Genomic DNA, 20,391 nt, shown 5'->3' with positions numbered 1-20,391 from the left:
TTGAGTGCTTACTGTGTGCAGAGCACTGTACTAAGCGCTTGGGAAGTACAAGTCAGCAACACATAGAGACGGTCCCTACCCAACAGTGGGCTCACAGTCTAGAAGGGGGAGACAGACAACAAAACAAAACATATTAACAAAATAAAATAAATAGAATAAATATGTACAAATAAAATAAAGAGTAATAAATACATACAAACATATATACATAGAAACAATGCCAGCCCCTTCCTGAGGACAAAGGAGAAAACTGATACATGAGTATGTATTTTATTTTGTTAATATGTTTTGTTTTGTTCTCTGTCTCCCCCTTTTAGACTGTGAGCCCGCTGTTGGGTAGGGACTGTCTCTATGTGTTGCCAACTTGTACTTCCCAAGAGCTTAGTACAGTGCTCGGCACACAGTAAGCGCTCAATAAATATGATTCATTGACTGAATACTTTGGAAAGAGAAATGATACACGAGTACTTTGGAAAGCGAAATGTTGTATTCATTTAAAGGATTATCCTCTTCATTGTTGTTCTTAATATTGATGTTAAGTTGTTATTAACGTTCTATTTGACTCAGGCAGTGGATAAAAAAAATGCCTCGTTCCTTTCTGGTGAAGAGCAAGAAGGCCCACACCTACCACCAGCCCCGTTTCCCGGAGGATGTCCTGCCCTCTGCCGCTGCCCTCAGCTCGGGTCAGTCAGGTCCTTGTGGGGGTGAAGGGAGGAGAAGTGAGACCTGACGCGCCTCGCCAGGCTGGCAGAGAGCAAAGGGAGAGAAATGCCTGAGAGGGAGATCCTGTCAGATCCTGCTACGGCTCCTAGGGATGGAGCTGAACCTGTCCAGGTCATTTCTCTGAGTCATTCCAGTCTGCCCCCCATGGGGGTGGAACTGGTGGGGGGGGCTGTGGCTCTGGATTTGGTCTGCCTCCCTTGGGGGTAAAGCTGGGGAGGGGGTGGGGGGGACTGTAGTTCTGGGTACAGTCTGCCCCCGGTGCGGGTAGGGCTGGGAGAGACTGTCTTTGGGTCTAGTTTGCCCCCCATGGGGTTGGAGCTGGGGGGAATGGGTCTAGTCTGCCCCCCATGATGGTAGAGCCCAACTGGGTGCAATGTTGCTAGTCACATAGGTGTGATTCATCCGCCCCCCGACATAATAATATTATTATTATTATTATTATTATATTAATTATGGCATTTGTTGAGTGCTTACTATGAGTTGAGTGCATAGTTATTACTATTAATAATAATAATTATGACATTTGTTGAGCGCTTACTGTGTGCAAAAGCACTGTTCTAAGCGCTAGGGAGGTTACAAGGTAATCAGATTGTCCCTCGTGGGGCTCACAGTCTTCATCCCCATTTTACAGTTGAGGTAACTGAGGCACAGAGAAGCTAAGTGACTTGCCCAAGGTCACACAGCTGACAATTGGCGGAGCGGGGATTTGAACCCATGACCTCTGACTCCAAAGCCCGGGCTCTTTCCATTGAGCCACGCTGCGACATCCCTCCCGCCCGGCAGTCAGGTGGGCCGGGATCAGACCACATTTTGGATCATCCTGCACTCACTGGATGTGACTCGGGCTGGGACGGCTCTGAAATTTCAGCCCATGTAGGGCTCTATTGTCCCTCCTGACCACTGGCGAGAATACCATGGATTGATTGATCGATGGGCAATCGGTCTTAAGCAATGAGTTTGTACTTCTTCAGCTCTCAGTACAGTGCCTGGCACGTTATAAGTGCTTAACAAATAGCATTAAAAAAAACTCTGGAGAAGATGGGGCTATCAAAGAACCTCAAGATCTCCTCCTCCTCGGAGGTCACTGGACATTAATTTCAGATGTGATTTACCCACAGCTGAACAGGGCGGGGTGATGGTGGACACAACTTCCTTCAGCTTCCCATTCCAAAGTCAGGACCCGGAATGGACAATTCCCAAGGAAGACAAGGACCCAGACTCGTGCCTGAACAGGACCATTTCAGCTCCAGGTATACGACTCAGTCACCTCAGTCACTGTACTGTATGCTTATCTTACAGCTTAATGGCCCCTCCCAAGATAATAACAATAACTGTGGTATTTGTTGAGCGCTTAGTATGTGCCAGCCACTGTACTAAGAGCCTGGGTGGATACAAGCAAATGGGGTTACATTCAGTCCCTGTCCCATCTGGGGCTCACAGCCGCAAACCCCATTTTACAGATGAGGCAACTGAGAAGTAAAGTGACTTGCCCAAGGTCACACAGCGGACAAGTGGCAGAGCTAGGATTAGAATCCACGACTTCATTCATTCATTCATTCAATCGTATTTATTGAACGCTGACTGTGTGCACAGCACTGTACTAAGCGCTTGGGAAGTACAAGTCGGCCTTAAGACTCCCAGGCCTGTGCTCTAACCACTATAACATGCTCATCACACTAGACTGTAAACTAAGTACTTAGTACAGTGTTCTGCACACAGTAAGCGCTCAATAAATATTCACTCATTCACTCAATCGTATGTCCTAAGTGCTTGGGAAAGTGCAACAGTAAATAGACACATTCCCTGCCCACAACAAGCTTACAGTCCAGAGGCAGGGGGAGACAGGCATCGATACAAATAAATAAATTTCAGATACGCACATAAGTGTTGGGCTGGGAGAGGGGAGGAGACAGGCATCAATACAAATAAATAAATTTCAGATACGCACATAAGTGTTGTTGGGCTGGGAGGGGGGAAGAGCAAAGGTAGCAAGTCGAGGTGACGCAAAAGGGAATGGGAGATGAGGAGAGTGGGGGCTCAGCCTAGGAAGGCATTTTGGAGGAGATCTGCCTTCAGTAAGGCTTTGAGGTGGGGGAGTAATTGTAGGATTTGAGGAGGGTGATTGACTGCTTAAGCTATTAGAGGGTTGGTCTCGTGACAGTGCCCGTGCTTAGAACAGTGCTCTGCACATAGTAAGTGCTTAATAAGTGCCATTATTATCATTATTACCACCTCTATCATATCGTACTCTCCCAAGAGCTTAGTACGGTGTTCCGCACGCAGGAAACACTCCAAGGAAAAGGCCTGGTTGGGTCCTGGGAGGTAGTCTAAACCAAATCCAGGAGCGGAGCCCAAGTGAGATCATCTCCTGTTCCCCGAGGCTAGGCTCACGACTCTTCTCCCCCCATCCTCTCTCCAGAGACGTCCATCTCGGCCCTGCAGGTCCAGGACCCCAATTCGCCCCACTACTATAAGCCCAGCTTCCCCTGGGATGCCTTCCCCCGACCGTACGGCTACCAGCAGCTGTCCTCCACCATCCAGTCTGTCTTCGTGGAGCGTTCGGTCAGCTTGTATGGCGGCCCCCTGGGCCCCAGCTCGGAGCCCCCGCTGGATTACAGTGTGCGCTACTCCCCAAGCCTGGACACCTACCACTGTATCAAGTGCAACAAGGTAAGTCACTCGGGGGCGGACTCCTCTGGACTGGAAGCTCATTGTGGGCAGGGAATATGTCCATTTACTGTTATACTGAGGTCTCCTAAATGCTTAGTACAGTGTTCTGCACACAGTAAGTGCTCAATAAATACGACTGACTGACTGACTGGCTGATGACGCCTTCCGGAACCAGCTGGCCCACTTGGTACCATGTCACACTCTCCCACGACTAATGGAAAACATTTATTTATATTAACGGCTGTCTCCTTCTCCAGACCGTGATCTCCTTGTGGGCGGGGAATGTGTCTACCGACTCTGTAGTATTGTACTCTCCCAAGCGCTTAGTACAGTGCTCTGCACACAGTAAGCATTCAATAAATACCATTCATGATGATGGGAATGATTATTCTGAGCAGGCCCTGCCAGGGGCCGGAAAGCGTGGACAGCACCCAGAGGTCCGGAGAGCTCAGCTGGTGGGTTGCTGCTAAGTTAGACATCCAGAGAAATTAACAGAGAGGATTAGGACTGGACAATTCCGGGGGAGATGGACCCCCTTTCCCAGTTCCAGTTGTCCTAGACAAGGTGGGGACAACTGGTGGGCGAAGGATGGGGAAGACCCTGTCCTTTCCCCACCCCACCCTCCCGGCCAACCCACAGAATGTGGCCCGCTGAACAAGAACCGCAGGAAGGATGCTTTGGTCCCTCACTTCCCCAGCCAACCTCTAGACTGTAAGCTCGCTGTGGGCAGGGAATGCATATGTTTATTACTGCACTGTCCTCTCCCAAGCACTTAGTAGAGTGCTCTGCACACAGTAAGCGCTCAATAAATACGACTGACTGAATAGCCGTGCCTGCCTTCCCCAGGTGTTCTCCACCTCCCACGGGCTGGAGGTGCACGTCCGGAGATCGCACAGCGGGACCCGGCCCTTCGCCTGTGACATCTGCGGGAAAACCTTCGGTCACGCCGTGAGTTTGGAGCAGCATACCCACATCCACTCCCAGGTTGGTAGTTGGCGGGAGGGCCCAGCCCCTTGCCACAGACATGGCCCCTGAGGTGAAATGTGGTTTCCTCAAAGAAACGGGGTTTCCTAGTGGTCAGAGCATGGCCTCGGGAGTCAGAAGGACCTGCGTTCTAATCCTGACTTCACCACTTGTCTGCTGTGGGACCTTGGGCAAGGCACTTCACTTCTCTGGACCTCAGTTACCTTAACTGTAAAATGGGGATAAAAACTTGGAGCCTCGTGTGGGACATGGACTGTGTCCGGTGTGATTGTCATGTATCTATCTCTATCTATCTATCTATCTATCTATCTATCTATCTATCTATCTATCTATCGAGAGAGTTTGTGTCGGGCTTCCTCCAGGTCACTAAGTGGGATGTTTGGGGCTCCCTATGGGCAAACTTTCCTACTGACCCAGTCCTTCCACAGGTGATCCCCTCTCCTTACCCCCCTTATCATTCCAGAAGTCTCCAGTTTTACTGGTTTCCAACTGGCAACCAGTAGTGTGGATGAGGGCGATTGGGAGGCCTCCTCCCACTACTTCAAGGGGAAAATCCACACTCTCAGCTCCATTTCTATGATTTATTTGAATGTCTGCCTCCCCTTGTACATTATAAGCTCCTTATGGGCAGGGATACTTCTGCAACTCTATTGTGTGGTACTTTCCCAAGTGCTGAGTACAGTGCTCTGCCTACGGCAAGTGCTCGCTAAATGCCACTGATTGATTTGATTTAGAGATTGGGATGATTTAGGAGTTGAGAGCTTCAAAACCAACGCAGGGAGCTGATGTCCTGAAGCCTTGAGATTGTTCTGGAGTCCCCCCCAACTGGCTCACTCATTCACTTAATCATATTTATCGAGCACTTACTGTGCGCAGAGCAATGGATTAAACATTTGGGAGAGTAAAATATAACAATAAACAGATTCCCTGCCCACAGTGAGTTTACAGTCTAGAGGGGGAGACGGTCCTTAACGTACATAAATTAACTACAGATATGTACATAAGTGCTGTGGGGCAGGGAGGGGGGATGAATAAAGGGAGCCACATACTTTCAAGACTCCCCAGTCCTAGGCCTGTTAAGACCTTCAAGGAAATGAGTCTGGTTCTGGAATTTCTCCATCCCCCCGGCTTCTCTTCCCAGTTTCCTTTGGGTTACAGGATCCAACGCTCCTCTTGCGGGCTGCCTCCTCCTCCTCCCACCTGCTGCTGCTGCAAGTGGCTGGAGGCAGAGTCAACCCCAATGGCATCCATCTCCTGTCCCCCAGGAGTCCAGGCCTGCTCTCCCGCTCAAAATAACCTGCCCCGCGGCCACGCCTGCGCCTGACCCCCCGGGGCCCCGTTTCCTCCGGCAGGAGAGGAGCTTCGAGTGTAAGATGTGCGGGAAGACCTTCAAGCGCTCGTCCACTCTGTCCACCCACCTTCTCATCCACTCAGACACCCGGCCCTACCCCTGCCAGTACTGCGGCAAGCGCTTCCACCAGAAGTCGGACATGAAGAAGCATACCTACATTCACACCGGTGAGCAGGGGAGGGAGCCCCCCCGGGCACACGCTCTGACCCTTATCCATGCCAACTTGCCCACATCGGTTGGCGATAACCCTCTAGGGTTGTGTACCTGCTCTATACAGCTTCCTCAATTTTTTTAATGGCATTTATTAAGCGCTTACTATGTGCACAGCACTGTTGTCACCACCCTCTTGTCCTCAGATGTATCGCTCCACACGTGCATAGAAATATGTGGCAGACCCATTCATAGAATAATAATAATGATGGCATTTATTAAGTGCTTACTATGTGTAAAGCACTGTTCTAAGCGCTATACTTTTCCCGTAAGAAGCAGCGTGGTCTAGTGGATAGAACCCAGGCCTGGGAGTCAGAAGGACCTGGGTTCTAATCCTGACTCCGCCAGGTGTCTGCTGTGTTACCTGGGCAAGTAGCATGGCTCAGTGGAAAGAGCCCGGGCTTTGGAGTCAGAGGTCGTGGGTTCAAATCCCAACCCCGCCAATTGTCAGCTGTGTGACTTTGTGCCTCAGTTCCCTCATCTGTAAAATGGGGATTAAGACTGTGAGCCCCACATGGGACAACCTGATTACCTTGCATCCCCCCAGCACTTTGAACTGCGCTTTGCACATAGTAAGTGCTTAATAAATGCCATCATTATTATTATTCTGTACGCCTCAGTTACCTCTTCTGTAAAATGGGGATTAAGACTGTGAGCCCTGCGTGGGACAACCTGATTACCTTGCATCCCCCCAGGACTTAGAACAGTGCTTTGCACAAAGTAAGCGCTTAATAAGTGGCATCATTATTATTATTCTCTACACCTCAGTTACCTCATCTGTAAAATGGGGATTAAGACTGTTCGCCCTGTGTGGGACAGGGACTGTGTCCAACCTGGTTACCTTGTAACTATCCCTCTGCTTAGAACAGTGCTTGGCACATAGTAAGCACTTAACAAATGCCATAATTACTATTCACAACGGGCTTTGGAGTCAGAGGTCAGGGGTTCAAATCCCGGCTCCGCCAATTGTCAGCTGTGTGACTTTGGGCAAGTCACTTAACTTCTCTGTCCCTCAGTTCCCTCATCTGTCAAATGGGAATTAAGACTGTGAGCCCCCTGTGGGACAACCCCATCACCTTTAACCTCACCAGTGCTTAGAACAGTGCTTTGCACATAGTAAGCACTTTATAAATGCCATCATCATTACTATTATTATTATTATCCACTTCCCAGCCGGCCAGAGCACCAGGCCCAGGTGGGGGTGGAAGAGAGGGCGAGGGGAGGCTGCCATAGCTAAGCGTGCCCTCTACCCAAGTCGAGCAGGGCGATGACGCTCCCGGGTCCCTTGTTGTCTTGCAGGAGAGAAGCCCCACAAGTGCCAGGTGTGTGGCAAGGCCTTCAGCCAGAGTTCGAACCTCATCACCCACAGCCGCAAGCACACCGGCTTCAAGCCCTTCAGCTGCGAGCTATGCTCCAAGGGCTTCCAACGCAAGGTGGATCTCAGACGGCACCGGGAGACCCAGCACAGCCTCAAGTGACCGCTCTGCCCGCCCGCCTCCCCCCCTCTTCAGAGACAGGGGAGAGGACCCCTGCCCGCTCTAACTGCCGGCCACCGTTGCCGGGCGGTGAGTCCTATGCCACCTGGACTTCGTGCCAGGAGGTTGGAGCTGAGAGGTGGGCCGAGACCCTGCGGCGGCTGAGGGGGAGCACTGACCTCCCCCGGCCTCTCCCTAATGAGCTGACTGTAAAATCTCTCCTCTTTTAAAAGAACTCTGTCTCGTTCTCGGTCTCGCGGGGACCACCCGATCAGCTTACCTGCCTCTTCCGCCACACCCCACAAGGCTGTAGACCCTCTGGGCTCGCATGGACTCTGGGGAGAGGGCACCGCTGCCACGTGGCTTCTCACCCGCTGCACGAGGCCAGAGGTCACAGGTGGCAGCTACCTCAGGCCAGGACGCCTCCCTCTCAATGCCTGTTTGTAGTAAATGAAAATAAAGAAACTTGAGAAAGTGCCTGATCACCCAATAGCTTCGATGTCCTTGTGGTTTTTACCTTCCCGAGGGCTTGCCCGAGGCCTCGGACCCCAGACTCTATCACAGGAATCAAACAGGGCCCTGCCCCTTCCTCGGCCTCCCTAGACCCGGCTCCTTTACCCACCTCAACGCTTTGAGTTTGAAGTCCTCCACCTCACTGTTCTCAGATGCTGCACTTTCCCTCCACTCCTTCCTCATTTCTCTAGTGGAAAGAGCCCAGGTCTTGAAGGCAGAGGGCCTGGGTTCTAATTCTGCCTGCCACAAACCTGCTGTGTGACCTCGGGCAAGTCGCTTGACTTCTCTGAGCCTCGTTTCCTTCATCTGCAAAATGGGGATACAATGCCTTTTCTCCCTCCTACTTAGACTGTGAGTCCCCATGTGGGACCTGATTATCTATGTTTAGCCCAGCATTTAGTACAGTGTTTGCTGCATAGCAAGCACCTAAATACCATAGTAATAATCAATCAATGGTATTTATTGAGTGCTTAATATGTGCAAAAACTCCTCACCCTCGGCTTCAAGGCTGTCCATCACCTCGCCCCCTCCTACCTCACCTCCCTTCTCTCCTTCTACAGCCCAGCCCGCACCCTCTGTTCCTCTGCCGCTAATCTCCTCACCGTACCTCGTTCTTGCCTGTCCCACGTCATCCCCCTAGCCTGGAATGCCCTCCCTCCACACATCCGCCAAGCTAGCTCTCTTCCTCCCTTCAAAGCCCTACTGAGAGCTCACCTCCTCCAGGAGGCCTTCCCAGATTGAGCCCCTTCCTTCCTCTCCCCCTCCTCCCCCTCCCCATCCCCCCCGCCTTACCTCCTTCCCCTCCCCACAGCACCTGTATATACGTATACATGTTTGTACGCATTTATTACTCTATTTTATTTGTACATATTTATTCTATTTATTTTATTTTGTTAATATGTTTTGTTTTGTTGTCTGTCTCCCCCTTCTAGACTGTGAGCCCGCTGTTGGATAGGGGACCGTCTCTATATGTTGCCAACTTGTACTTCCCAAGCGCTTAGTACAGTGCTCTGCACACAGTAAGCACTCAATAAATACGATTGAATGAATGAATGAATGTGCAGAGTACTATACTAAGCACTTGGGAGAGTACATACACAGAACAGCAGATGCGTTCCCTACCATAGTGAGCTTACAGTCTAGAAGGAATATTATTATTATTATCACTACTCCCTACCAGCTCCTTCTCCCATTTCAATACTCCCTGGTCCCCACAAAGCCCTGGCTCTAAGGGGCTGATGATTCATTCAATCATATTTACTACTATGTGCAAAGCACTATACTGAGCGCTTGGGAGAATACAACAGACACATTCCCGCCCACAGTGAGCTCACAGTCTAGCAGGGGAGACAGACATTAATGCAAATAAATCAACGGATAAAAAATAAATAAATTACAGATATATATAGATAATGGTGATGGGTATATTCACCTCCCCAGCCTCACCCAACATCTTCCTCAATCGTAAAAGCAAATCTGGGACAAGGTTCCTGGGACTGCCTGACAATGAGGCCCTGTGCGGGGCATTTCCATCCTTATCAGTGATTTACATGGGGCGGCATTCAGGCTAGGGAGGGTGGCCTGCCCTCTCTCCAATCTGCCCTTCAGCTCCTGGGGACTTATGTTGTCTACCGTGCCTGGTTGGACTTGGGGTCAGTTCTTTGTTTTGTTGTCTGTCTCCCCCTTCTAGACTGTGAGCCCGTTGTTGGGAAGGGACCGTCTCTATATGTTGCTGACTTGGACTTCCCAAGCGCTTAGTACAGTGCTCTGCACACCGTAAGCGCTCAATAAATACGACTGACTGACTGAATGAATGAATCCCCTAGAAGGGACGAGTTTGGATCGGCAGTCCTTATCCCAGGGACCGACTCCCAGGGATGCAGCGTGGCCTAGCGGAAAGAGCTCGGATCTGGGAGACGGAGGGTTTGGGTGCTAATCCCTTTTCCTCCACTTGTCTGCTGTGTGACCTCAGGCAGATCACTTAGCCTCCTTGTGCCTCAGTTTCCTCATCTGTGAAATGGGGTTTAAATATCTGTTCTCCTTCCCCATTAGACTGTGAGCCCCAAGTGGGGCAAGGACTGTGTCCAACCTGATTATTTTTTGTATATGCCCAATATCTTAGTACAATGCTTGGCACATAGTAAGTGCTTGAAAATATCACAGTCATGGGAAATGATTATCCAAATAATAATAATAATGGTATTTGTTAAGTGCTTACTATGTGCAAAGCACTGTTCTAAGCACTGGGGGGATACAAGGTGATCAGGTTGTCCCACGTGGGGCTCACAGTCTTCATCCCCATTTTACAGATGAGGGAACTGAGGCCCAGAGAAGTGAAGTGACTTGCCCAAAGTCACACAGCTGACAATTGGTGGAGCTGGGATTTGAACCCATGACCTCTGACTCCAAAGCCTGGGCTCTTCCCACCAAGCCACGCTGCTTCTCTGAGCCACGCTGCTTCTCTCAAATGCCATAATGATATGCCATATATGATTATCCTACAGTAAGCCCGCTGTCGGGTAGGGACCGTCTCTATGTGTTGCCAACTTGTACTTCCCAAGCACTTAGTCCAGTGCTCTGCACACAGTAAGCGCTCAATAAATACGATTGAATGAATGAATGAATGAATGAAAAGCCTCTGGGGCAGGTCTCTCCCTCTGAGGGGAGGCTTCTGTTAGCATGCCAACTGTTCCCTGATGGCCAAACTCGAGGAGCCCCAAGGCTTTTGAACTTTGGCACAACCCAGCCAGCCTGCCTTCCGAGATCTGTCTGGGATTAGGGCCTGGTTCCTCTGGGAAGGGGGGCTATTCCTAGTCCAAAGCTGAGATCTTCAAGCCACAGAGATTTACCGGATTGGGCAGGCTGGGCTGGGCAGGACCGGGCAGGATACGACTGGAGGAAAGCAGTGTGACCTAGTGGATAAAGCACAGTCCTGGGAGTCAGAGGATCTGGCTTCTAATCTGGACTCCACCACTAGCCTGGTCTGTGATCTTGGGCGTGTCATTTAATTTATCTGTGCCTCAGTTTCCTCAACTGCAAAGTAAGGATTCAATACCTGGGGGTAGGGAAGAGGGAGGAGGAGGATGGGCAAGGACAGACTGAGCTTCAGTGATTGGTCAGAATCAGTCTGGAAAAAATCTGGTATCCCGCGATTGGCCAGAATCATCCTGGAAGAACTTGGTCCCAAAGATTGCTTAGGATCTGTCTGGAAGTCAGTCTTCTAGACTGTGAGCCCACTGTTGGGTAGGGATCGTCTCTATATGTTGCCAACTTGTACTTCCCAAGTGCTTAGTACAGTGCTCTGCACACAGTAAGCGCTCAATAAATACGATTGAATGAATGAATGGAAGAATCTGCTCTCACATAATTGGTCAGGAGCAGCCTAGAAGAATGTGGCCCCTTTTTCCTCTCCTCCCCCCCATCCCCCTGCCCTACCTCTTTCCCTTCCCCACAGCACTTGTATTTGTACAGATTTATTACTCTATTTATTTTACTTGTACATATTTACAAGTATTTACTATTTACATATGTACATATTTACATATTTACTATTTATTTTAATGATGTGCATAGAGCTTTTATTCTATTTGTCCTGACTATTTTGACACCTGTCTACCTGTTTTCTTTTGTTGTCTGTCTCCCCCTTCTAGACTGTGAGCCCATTGTTCGGTAGGGACCGTCTCTATATGTTGCCGACTTGTACTTCCCAAGCGCTTAGTACAGTGCTCTGCACACAGTAAGTGCTCAATACGATTGAATGAATGAATGAATGAATGAATACCTGCTCTCCCTCCTACCTGGACTGTGAGCCCCATGTGGGGCAGGGATCACCTCCGATCTGATTAACTCGTACCTATTCCAGCGCTTAGAACAGTCCTTGATGCTCAGAAAGTACTTAACAAATATCATAAAAAAAAACCACAAACAAAAATTGAAAGTTCCTCACGTCAAGCTCCTGGTCTCCAATCCTCTACCCTTATTCTCCCTGAAGCCAACCCCACCCTCAAACGGAGGGTTGTTGAAACCTGGGGTCAAAGGTGCCAAAGCCACCGGGAAATGAACAGTGTGATTGGGAATGAGCAGGCATTTGATGATTCCAAAGTTCATACCTCCTCATCCCCATCCCTGTCTCTCTTTCTGGGCTCCTAGACCCCTTTCCTACTCGTTGGAGAAAGGAGACCTCCAAATGAGCATGGTGTGAGGGGCTCAGGGTGAGAACAGCATTTTTCCCCGCCTCTGAGTCTTCAGGAGTGGAGGAATTCCAATATCCCTAGATTGTAAACTCATTGTGGTCAGGGAATATTATTATATTGTACTCTCCCAAGCGCTTAATACAATGCTCTGCACACAGTAAGCACTCAATAAATACCATTGATTGATTGATTGATTGATCCAAGCCTAAGCAGACCCCATACACCCCCAATTTCACATTCTTTAGACTACAGACTGTAGACACTACGCTCCTCGTGGGCAGGGAATGTGTCTGTTTATTGTTATATTCATTCATTCATTCAATCATATTTATTGAGCACTTACTGTGTGCAGAGCGCTTGGGAAGTACAAGGTGGCAACATATAGAGATGGTCCCTACCCAACAATCAATCAATCAATCAATCAATCGTATTTATTGAGCATTTACTTTGTGCAGAGCACTGTACTAAGCGCTTGGGAAGCACAAGTTGGCAATATATAGAGACAGTCCCTACCCAACAGCGGGCTCACAGTCTAGAAGGGGGAGACAGACAACAAAACAAAACATGTAGTCAGGTGTCAAGTCATCAGAATAAACAGAAGTAAAGCTAGATGCACATCATTGACAAAATAAATAGAATAGTAAATATGTACAAGTAAAATAAATAGAGTAATAAATCTGTACAAACATATATACAGGTGCTGTGGGGAGGGGAAGGAGGTAGGGCGGGGGGGATGGGGAGGGGGAGAGGAAAAAGGGGGCTCAGTCTGGGAAGGCCAGTACTTTGCACACAGTAAGCGTTCAATAAATACAATTGAATGAATGAATGAATAACTGTAAGCTCTTTGTGATAGGGATCATGTGCTTTCCCAAGTGATTCCCCAAATCTGCCTTTTCCTCTCCATCCAAACTGCTACCACACTGTTCCAAGCACTTATCCTATACTGCCTTGACTACTGTATCTTCCTTCTCTCTGACCTCCTGGCCTCCTGTCTCTCCCCACACCAATCCATACTTCACTCTGCTGCGTGGATTATTTATCAACAAAATCGTTCAGTCCCTATCTTCCCACTCCTCAAGAACCTCCAATAGCCGCCCATCAACCTCCACATCAAGCAGAAATTTCTTACCATTGGCTTAAAAGCACTCAATCAGCTTGTCCCATCCTACCTCACCTCACTAATCTCCGACTACTACCCAGCTCACACACTCCGTTCCTCTAGAGCCAGTTTATTCATTGTTCCCCGATCTCCTCCATCTCACCGACGACGCCTTTCCCACATCCTCCCCTTAGCCGGGAACTCCCTCCCCCTCCATATATGTTGGACCATCACTCTCTCCTCCTTCCAAGCATTATTAAGGTTACATCTTTTTCCAAGAGGCCTTCCCCTATTAAGCCCTCTTTTTCCCCCACTGACTCTTCCTTCTTCATCGTCTACACATTTTGATCTGTGACCTTTGGACATTTGATATTCGCCCTAACACCAACCCCACAGCACTTATGTACGTATTTTTAAATTATATATTATAAATTAATTATTTATTCATATCAACATCTGTCTCTCCCTCTAGTTCGTAAGATCGTTATGGTCAGGGAATGTGTCTGCTAATTCTGTTGTTTTGTACTCTCCCAAGTGCTTAGACAGTGCTCTGCATGAAGCAAGCGCTCAATAAATACCTTTGATTGATTAAGTGATCCAGGGCCTAAGCAGACCCCACACATCACCATTCTCATCTTCTTTAGACTGTAGACAGTAATCTCCTTGTGGTTAATGATTGGGTCTCCCAACCGTATTATAACACTCTTCCAAATGTTTATTCATTCATTCAATCGTATTTATTGAGCGGTTACTGTATACCGAGCACTGTACTAAGCGCTTGGGAAGTACAAGGTGGCAACTTACAGAGATGGTCCCTACCCAACAACGGGCTCACAGTCTAGAAGGGGGAGACAGACAACAAAACAAAATATGTGGACAGGTGTCAAGTCATCAGAATAAATAAAAGTAAAGCTAGATGCACATCATTAACAAAATAAATAGAATAGTAAATATGTACAAGTAAAATAGAGTAATAAATCTATTAGTTTAGTTTAGTACAGTTTAGTTAGTTTAGTTAGTTTAGTTTAATACAGTGCTCTGCACACAGTAAGCAGTCAATAACTACCACCGAATGACTGAGACAAATCTGGTTCCAACTCTTCCCCTGCTGATCAGAGTCATAGTGAGGAGGCAGTTGCCACATGAGGAACCTGAAGAAGGACAGAAGAAGTGGCAGGGATTGGGGTGCCAGTGATTATTGAAATTCTTTCTTGCCTGCCCTTTTGTTCATTCATTCAATCATATTTATTGAGCGCTTACTGTGTGCAGAGCACTGTACTAAGCGCTTGGGAAGTACAAGTTGGCAACATATAGAGCCGGTCCCTACCCAACGGCAGGCTCACATTTTGTTGGCCCAGGCATGTGGGCTTGTGCTAATTGGCAAGGGTGGATGGAAAGATATACCGCCCTTATGTGGGGGAGACCAAGACTCCACAATTACTTACACGGGGTTCTGTTGCCTAGCCTAGTCCTGACTTGGAGGAGACAGAGCCCCAGTCTCAGAGAGTCAGAGCACTGCTAGAAGCTGAAGGGCAGCCCTGTGCCAGTGAGCAGCAAGCAGGTATTCCCTTCCCAGAGCCACAGAAAAGCCCAAGAACCGATAATTCTATTTATTTATATTAATGCCTGCTTACTCGTTTTGACATCTGTCTCCCCCCTTCTAGACAGTAAGCCCTGTGTGGGCAGGGATTGTCTCTATTGCTGAATTGTACTTTCCAAGCGCTTAGTACAGTGCTCTGCACACAGTAAGCACTCAATAAATACGATTGATTGATCGATTGACCAGACTGGCAATACCCCGGGGCCGAGTGGGACTGTTTTGGTGGGGTTTGATCTGATCCGCTCCTAAATGCTGCCCATACTGCTCTCCTTTTCCCCTCTGAGGTAAGAGCCTTCTGGCACAGGCTCCCCTGCCCCTCTCTCCAAACATGCAAATTCTTTCCATCTCCCTCTGCTTTGAAGCTGATCCTTCCCTCTCTCTCTGTTCCCCCCTCAGCTCTAGCTTTGGATGGTCAAAGGAGGAACCAGATAACCTAAAACCCAATCTCAACCAACCTCAGAAGGCAAAGAAAGAGCTTATTGTCTGGGTTTCTCCCCTTACCACCTTGCTGTTCTCTTCCCCTCCCTTCAATTTTTTTTTTAAATTCCTCTGCTGTGAAGAAAAAAAAAATCCAATATCGGTCCAGTTTTGTTTTGCAAATGAGGGCCATGCAAACCAAGCCCTCCCGCTGCCAGAGGGAGAGGGTATGAGTGAGTGTGTGAGCGTGAGTTTGTGTGTGTGTTTGTGTGTGGTGTGTTTGGGGGTAGGGGAGTGTGGAGTTGGGGGTCAATCAATCAATCAATCAATCATATTTATTGAGCGCTTACTGTGTGCAGAGCACTGTGTGAAAACCACCCCAGACCCTGAGGGTAGCATCCCAGGGGAGGATTTGACTGAAGTACATGGTGGTAGGGTTTGCTTATTCATTCATTCATTCAATCGTACTTATTGAGCACTTACTGTGAGCAGAGCACTGTACTAAGCGCTTTGGAAGTACAAGTTGGCAACATATAGAGACGGTCCCTACCCAACAGCGGGCTCGCAGTCTAGAAGGGGGAACATTTACTAACATCTTCTGGGATTCCCCACTTGGAATCGAAACTGTTAACGTCCTGAGGAGCAAGGAAACCAAATCACGGAAGAACAAAGGGGAAAAAATGGAGAGAAAATGAAACCGACTCATGGAAAAGGGCCTATTCGTAAGAAGCGGAGAAACTGAGACTGTGAGAGGAAAAGTGACCTCCCCCAGGGCATTCTGGAAAGTCACACACACTATTAGGGCTTTCCTGAGAGTGTGAGCAATGTCTCTATATGTTGCCAACTTGTACTTCCCAAGCGCTTAGTACAGTGCTCTGCACACAGGAAGTGCTCAATAAATACGGTTGAATTCATTAATATTTATTAAGCGCTTACTGTGTGCAGAGCACTGTACTAATCACTTGGAAAGTTCAGTTCAGCATCAGACACAATCCCTACCCAACAATGGGCTCACAGTCTAGTATTCAGACTACACATTTTATCGTTTTAAATTGACACATATTACCTAAGTTAAAGACATTAGCTAAACAGAATCTTAAACAGTACAACACACAGTAGTCTGCGGTGCGACTCCACTCTGTCGACCAACTCTGTTATAGTGTATTTTACTCTCCTAAGCACGTAGTACAGTGATCTGCACACAGTAAGCGCTCAATAAATACAACTGATTGACTGATCAGACAGACCAGTCCAGGGGATGACAATCAGGAGGGAGGTTGCTCTCCCATAACAAAGCTTTACATCAGTAAGGAGCCACAGAGGCAGGCTGGAACTGAGGCTGGCCCGTCCACATAGTAAGCGCTTAACAAATACCATCATCATCATCATCATCATCACACAGCAAGCACCGATTGCAGCCAAACGGTGCAGAGGGCAGTGTCAATTAGTGTGGCTGAGTGGAAAGTATACCAGCCCGGGAGTCAGAGGTCATGGGTTCTAATCCCGACTCGCCCACATGTCTGCTGCGTGACCTTGGGCAAGTCACTTAACTTTTCTGGGCCTCAGTCACCTCATCTGTAAAATGGGGATCAAGACTGTGAGCCCCATGTGGGGCAACGTGATCACCTTGTATCCCTCCGGTACTTAGAATGATTGAAAGAATGAATGAATATGCTCTATTTCCCTTCCCTCCTCCTTCTCGTCTAGGAAGATTGGATCCGATTGCTTAAGGGCAGTGGCTTCTGGGGCAACTAGAATGTGAGAACGAGCCAAAGACATCAGCAGTAGCATTACAGGTCAGAACACTACAGACCAGCCCTCTATTCTGTCCCCAAGAGTGGGAACAGGATGCTTGGAGGAACTGTGTGAAGGCTGCCCTCTTGGATATCCATTTTAATGGTTAGGGATGTACTACCTAATATCTTTAACCTTCCCCCTTCTCCTCCTTAACTTTCCCCCTTGTATTCCATTATGGACAGCCCATTCATGAATTTGTCCTGAACCTCTTGATGTTTTTGGCCTGCACAATTTCCTGTGGTAGCCAATTCCATTGCTTACAACCCACTTTCATGAAAAGCACTTCCTTTTTTTTTTTTTAAATCTACCACCCATCAATTGTTAACAAATGGCTACTCGTCCGGGTTTGCCCAGCGACGGTAGTAGCAATAGTTATCAAGTTCGCACCGAGCGTAATGGGAAGTACAAAAGAAAGAAGTGACGCATTCTCTGCCCACGAGTGGCTTACATTCTAATAGGGGAGGCAGATATATAAGTAGGTACGTACAGAGTAATCAAAATCAATAATTGAACGTGCAAGTAAATCAGTGTACGAGTGCGGGCTAGAGATGGCTGGAGGGTTTTTATGACTTGGGATGCTGGGAATTAATCCAGTAGGCATTTGGAGGCTGTGGGTTTTTGAGGAGGGCTTTGAACACAGGGAGGACTGTGGTTTGTTGGATTTGGAGAGGGAGGGAGTTCTAAGCTGGGGGGACACAGAGAGTGAAGGAACAGAGGGAGAAGAGACAAGAGGTTAGAAAGTTGCCTTGGGAGGAACAGAGAGAGCAGGTTGGGGATTAGTGGGCAAAGAGAGCAGGTATGTAAGGTGGGCTGAGTTGGTGGAGAATCTTGAAGCCACTGGTGACAATGTCCGACTCCCCCTCTAGACTGTAAGCTCGTTGTGGGCAGGGAATGTGTCCGTTTATTGTTATATTGTACTCTCCCTAGCTCTTAGTACAGTGCTCTGCACACAGTATGCGCTCAATAAGTACGACTGAATGAATGAACTTGATGCAAAAGGCCATGGAAGCCAGTGGAGGTTTTGGAGGCAACTGGGGGTTTTTGAGGTTGGAGGCAGGGAAGGATGGAGGGAGGGAGACCAGAGAGGAAGGTGTTACAAGTCTTGTCGTGAGGTGAGCTAAGCTTGTACCTGAGCTGTAGCTGTTTAGGTGGAGAGGAAGGAAAGGAAATGGGAGATGCTGTGTAGGAAGAATCAGCAGGATTTGGTGGCCCTGCCCCCGTTCTTCCAAAAGGTCTTCCCTGACCCAGGTAGCCCAGGATCTCCTCTCTTGTCTAACTGCTGGAAGATTGGGGAGCGGGAGGGAGGGTGGCAAGCAGAGGGGGGCTATGAGGCTGCCCTAGGCACCTGGGATAAGTGAATGCCATTCCCAGTTTCCAGGCCTGACCGCCTCCTCAGAATGTGGAACGTGAAGCCCGAATTTGGGAGTGCCAATCAGGGAAGGAGTGAGAGGAAGAGGACAGAGCAGCTAGCCGGGTTGAGGCGGGATGGCGGGAAGGGAAAATCTGAGGCCGGGGAGTTGGGGAGCGGGCTCTGGATTCAGGTTTGGGCTGATAAGTTTATCAAGCTCAGCCGGCTGCCAACGGTCGGCTGGGAGAAGGCAGGCAAACCCAGGAGGAAGAACAGCTCCCGGGCCCAGATAGGTCTCTCCGCCTCTTATCAGGAGCCTTTTGGGGTAAGCGAGCGGGTGGGAGAGAGAGAGAGAGAGAGAGAGAGAAAGAGAGCGCGCTTTCCAACCACTTCATCCGAATAACAGACAGATTGGCAGGAAGACTGTCAGAGCTTCCTCTGCTTGACTGGAGAACAAAAGCTACAGAAATAGACCCTCAGAGTCCTGGTGTGGTGGGGGAGAGGGGGTGTATTTCAGACCCCTAACAGAGCTTTCACAGCTGAATGGAAAGACAAGAACTCTCCCGAAGTTTTCCACCTCAACCGTCTAGGCAGGGATGTGTGGCCTGGCCTCCCTGGGTCATCTTTTTTGTTTGTGTGGGGTATTTCTTAAGTGCTTAGTATGTACCAGGCACTGTACTAAGCGCTGGGGTAGATGCAAGCGAATCAGGTTGGTCACAGTCCCTGTCCCACATAGGGCTCACCGTCTTAATCCCCATTTACAGATGAAGTAACTGAGGCCCAGAGGAGTGAAGTGACTTGCCCAAGCTCACACAGCAGACAAGTGGCAGAGCCAGCATTAGAACCCATGACCTTCTGTCTCCCAGGCGCATGCTCTAGCCACTACAGTAGGGAAGGGTTTAAAAAAGAGAGAGGGAAGGCCCCATCCTGAGGTAACTGAGGCACAGTTAAGTGAAGTGACTTACCCAAGGTCACAAAGCAGACAACTGGCAGAGCTGGAAATAGAACCCAGGTGCTTCTGACTCAGAGGCTGGTGCTCTATCCATTAGGCCATGCTGCTTCACCTCCTTGGGTCATCCAGTCCAGTAGCAGGTCTCACCTAAATTCCTGATCTTTTCAGGCATCAACAGTAGCATAATCTTCGAACCCGAAGGACAGCTCTGTATATGTCCACAGTAGAGAAGAATCACTCTGAGAAAACATGAAACACAAGAGCCTTGTCTCAATATTTCAGGGAATTGGGAATAGACAGAGAATGCATAAGTGGAAGCCACAGAGAATTTGAAATACAAGTGGCCTAGGACTGTGTCCAACCTGATTAGCTTGTGTCTACCCCAGTGCTTAGTATAGTGCCTGGCACATAGTAAGTGCTTAACAAATACCACAATTATTATTATTATTATTATACTCATTTTAGCCAGGTTTTTCATCCCTTTGACCAACCCCATCTTTTCTAGGAGAGCTACTCCTCAGCTATAAAGCTGGCCGGTTTTTCCCCTTGGAGAACAGTGAGGTGATCAAAAGGCAGGAAAAGGAATGGTCAGAGAGCCGGCTGACTGAGGATCCACAGTCCCAGAATTACTGAGGATGGACTGCATTTGGGGAAGCTCGTTGGAGTCTCGAGACCTAGGTTCTAATACCAGCTCCGTCACTTGTCTGCTGTGTGACCTTAGGCAAGTCACTGAACTTCCCTGGGCCTGATTTCCCTCATTTGTAAAGTGAGGATTAATGAGTGACTCCCCATGTGGGACTCTTTCGATTGAGTGGTAAACCCCCTAACCGATGGGAATGGATCAATCCCGGCTCCGCCACTTGTCAGCTGTGTGACTTTGGGCAGGCCACTTAACTTCTCTGTGCCTCAGTGACCTCACCTGGAAAATGGGGATGAAGACTGTGAGCCCCATGTGGGACAACCTGATCACCTTGTATCTACCCCAGCGCATGGACCAGTGCATGGCACGTAGTAAGCACTTAAATATCAACATTATTATTATTATTATTAAAGCTCTTT

At 48.6% G+C, this 20,391-nt stretch overlaps 1 protein-coding gene across 1 annotated transcript; it reads left to right on the top strand.

Annotated features, from left to right (window-relative positions):
• The first annotated feature begins 583 nt into the window (after window positions 1-583).
• On the top strand, window positions 584-7,416 carry GFI1B (growth factor independent 1B transcriptional repressor). The gene is made up of 6 exons (XM_038746017.1): window positions 584-683; window positions 1,842-1,973; window positions 3,143-3,393; window positions 4,240-4,377; window positions 5,643-5,895; window positions 7,238-7,416. Exons 1-6 carry the CDS (start codon window positions 584-586, stop codon window positions 7,414-7,416), a joined length of 1,053 nt encoding a protein of 350 aa, XP_038601945.1.
• The last annotated feature ends 12,975 nt before the right edge of the window (window positions 7,417-20,391 follow it).

The sequence above is a fragment of the Tachyglossus aculeatus genome, chromosome 4 (assembly GCF_015852505.1).
Source record: "Tachyglossus aculeatus isolate mTacAcu1 chromosome 4, mTacAcu1.pri, whole genome shotgun sequence".
NCBI lineage: Eukaryota > Metazoa > Chordata > Mammalia > Monotremata > Tachyglossidae > Tachyglossus > Tachyglossus aculeatus.
Note: the sequence above shows the minus strand (reverse complement) of the source record. Positions and strands in the feature narration are given on the sequence as shown.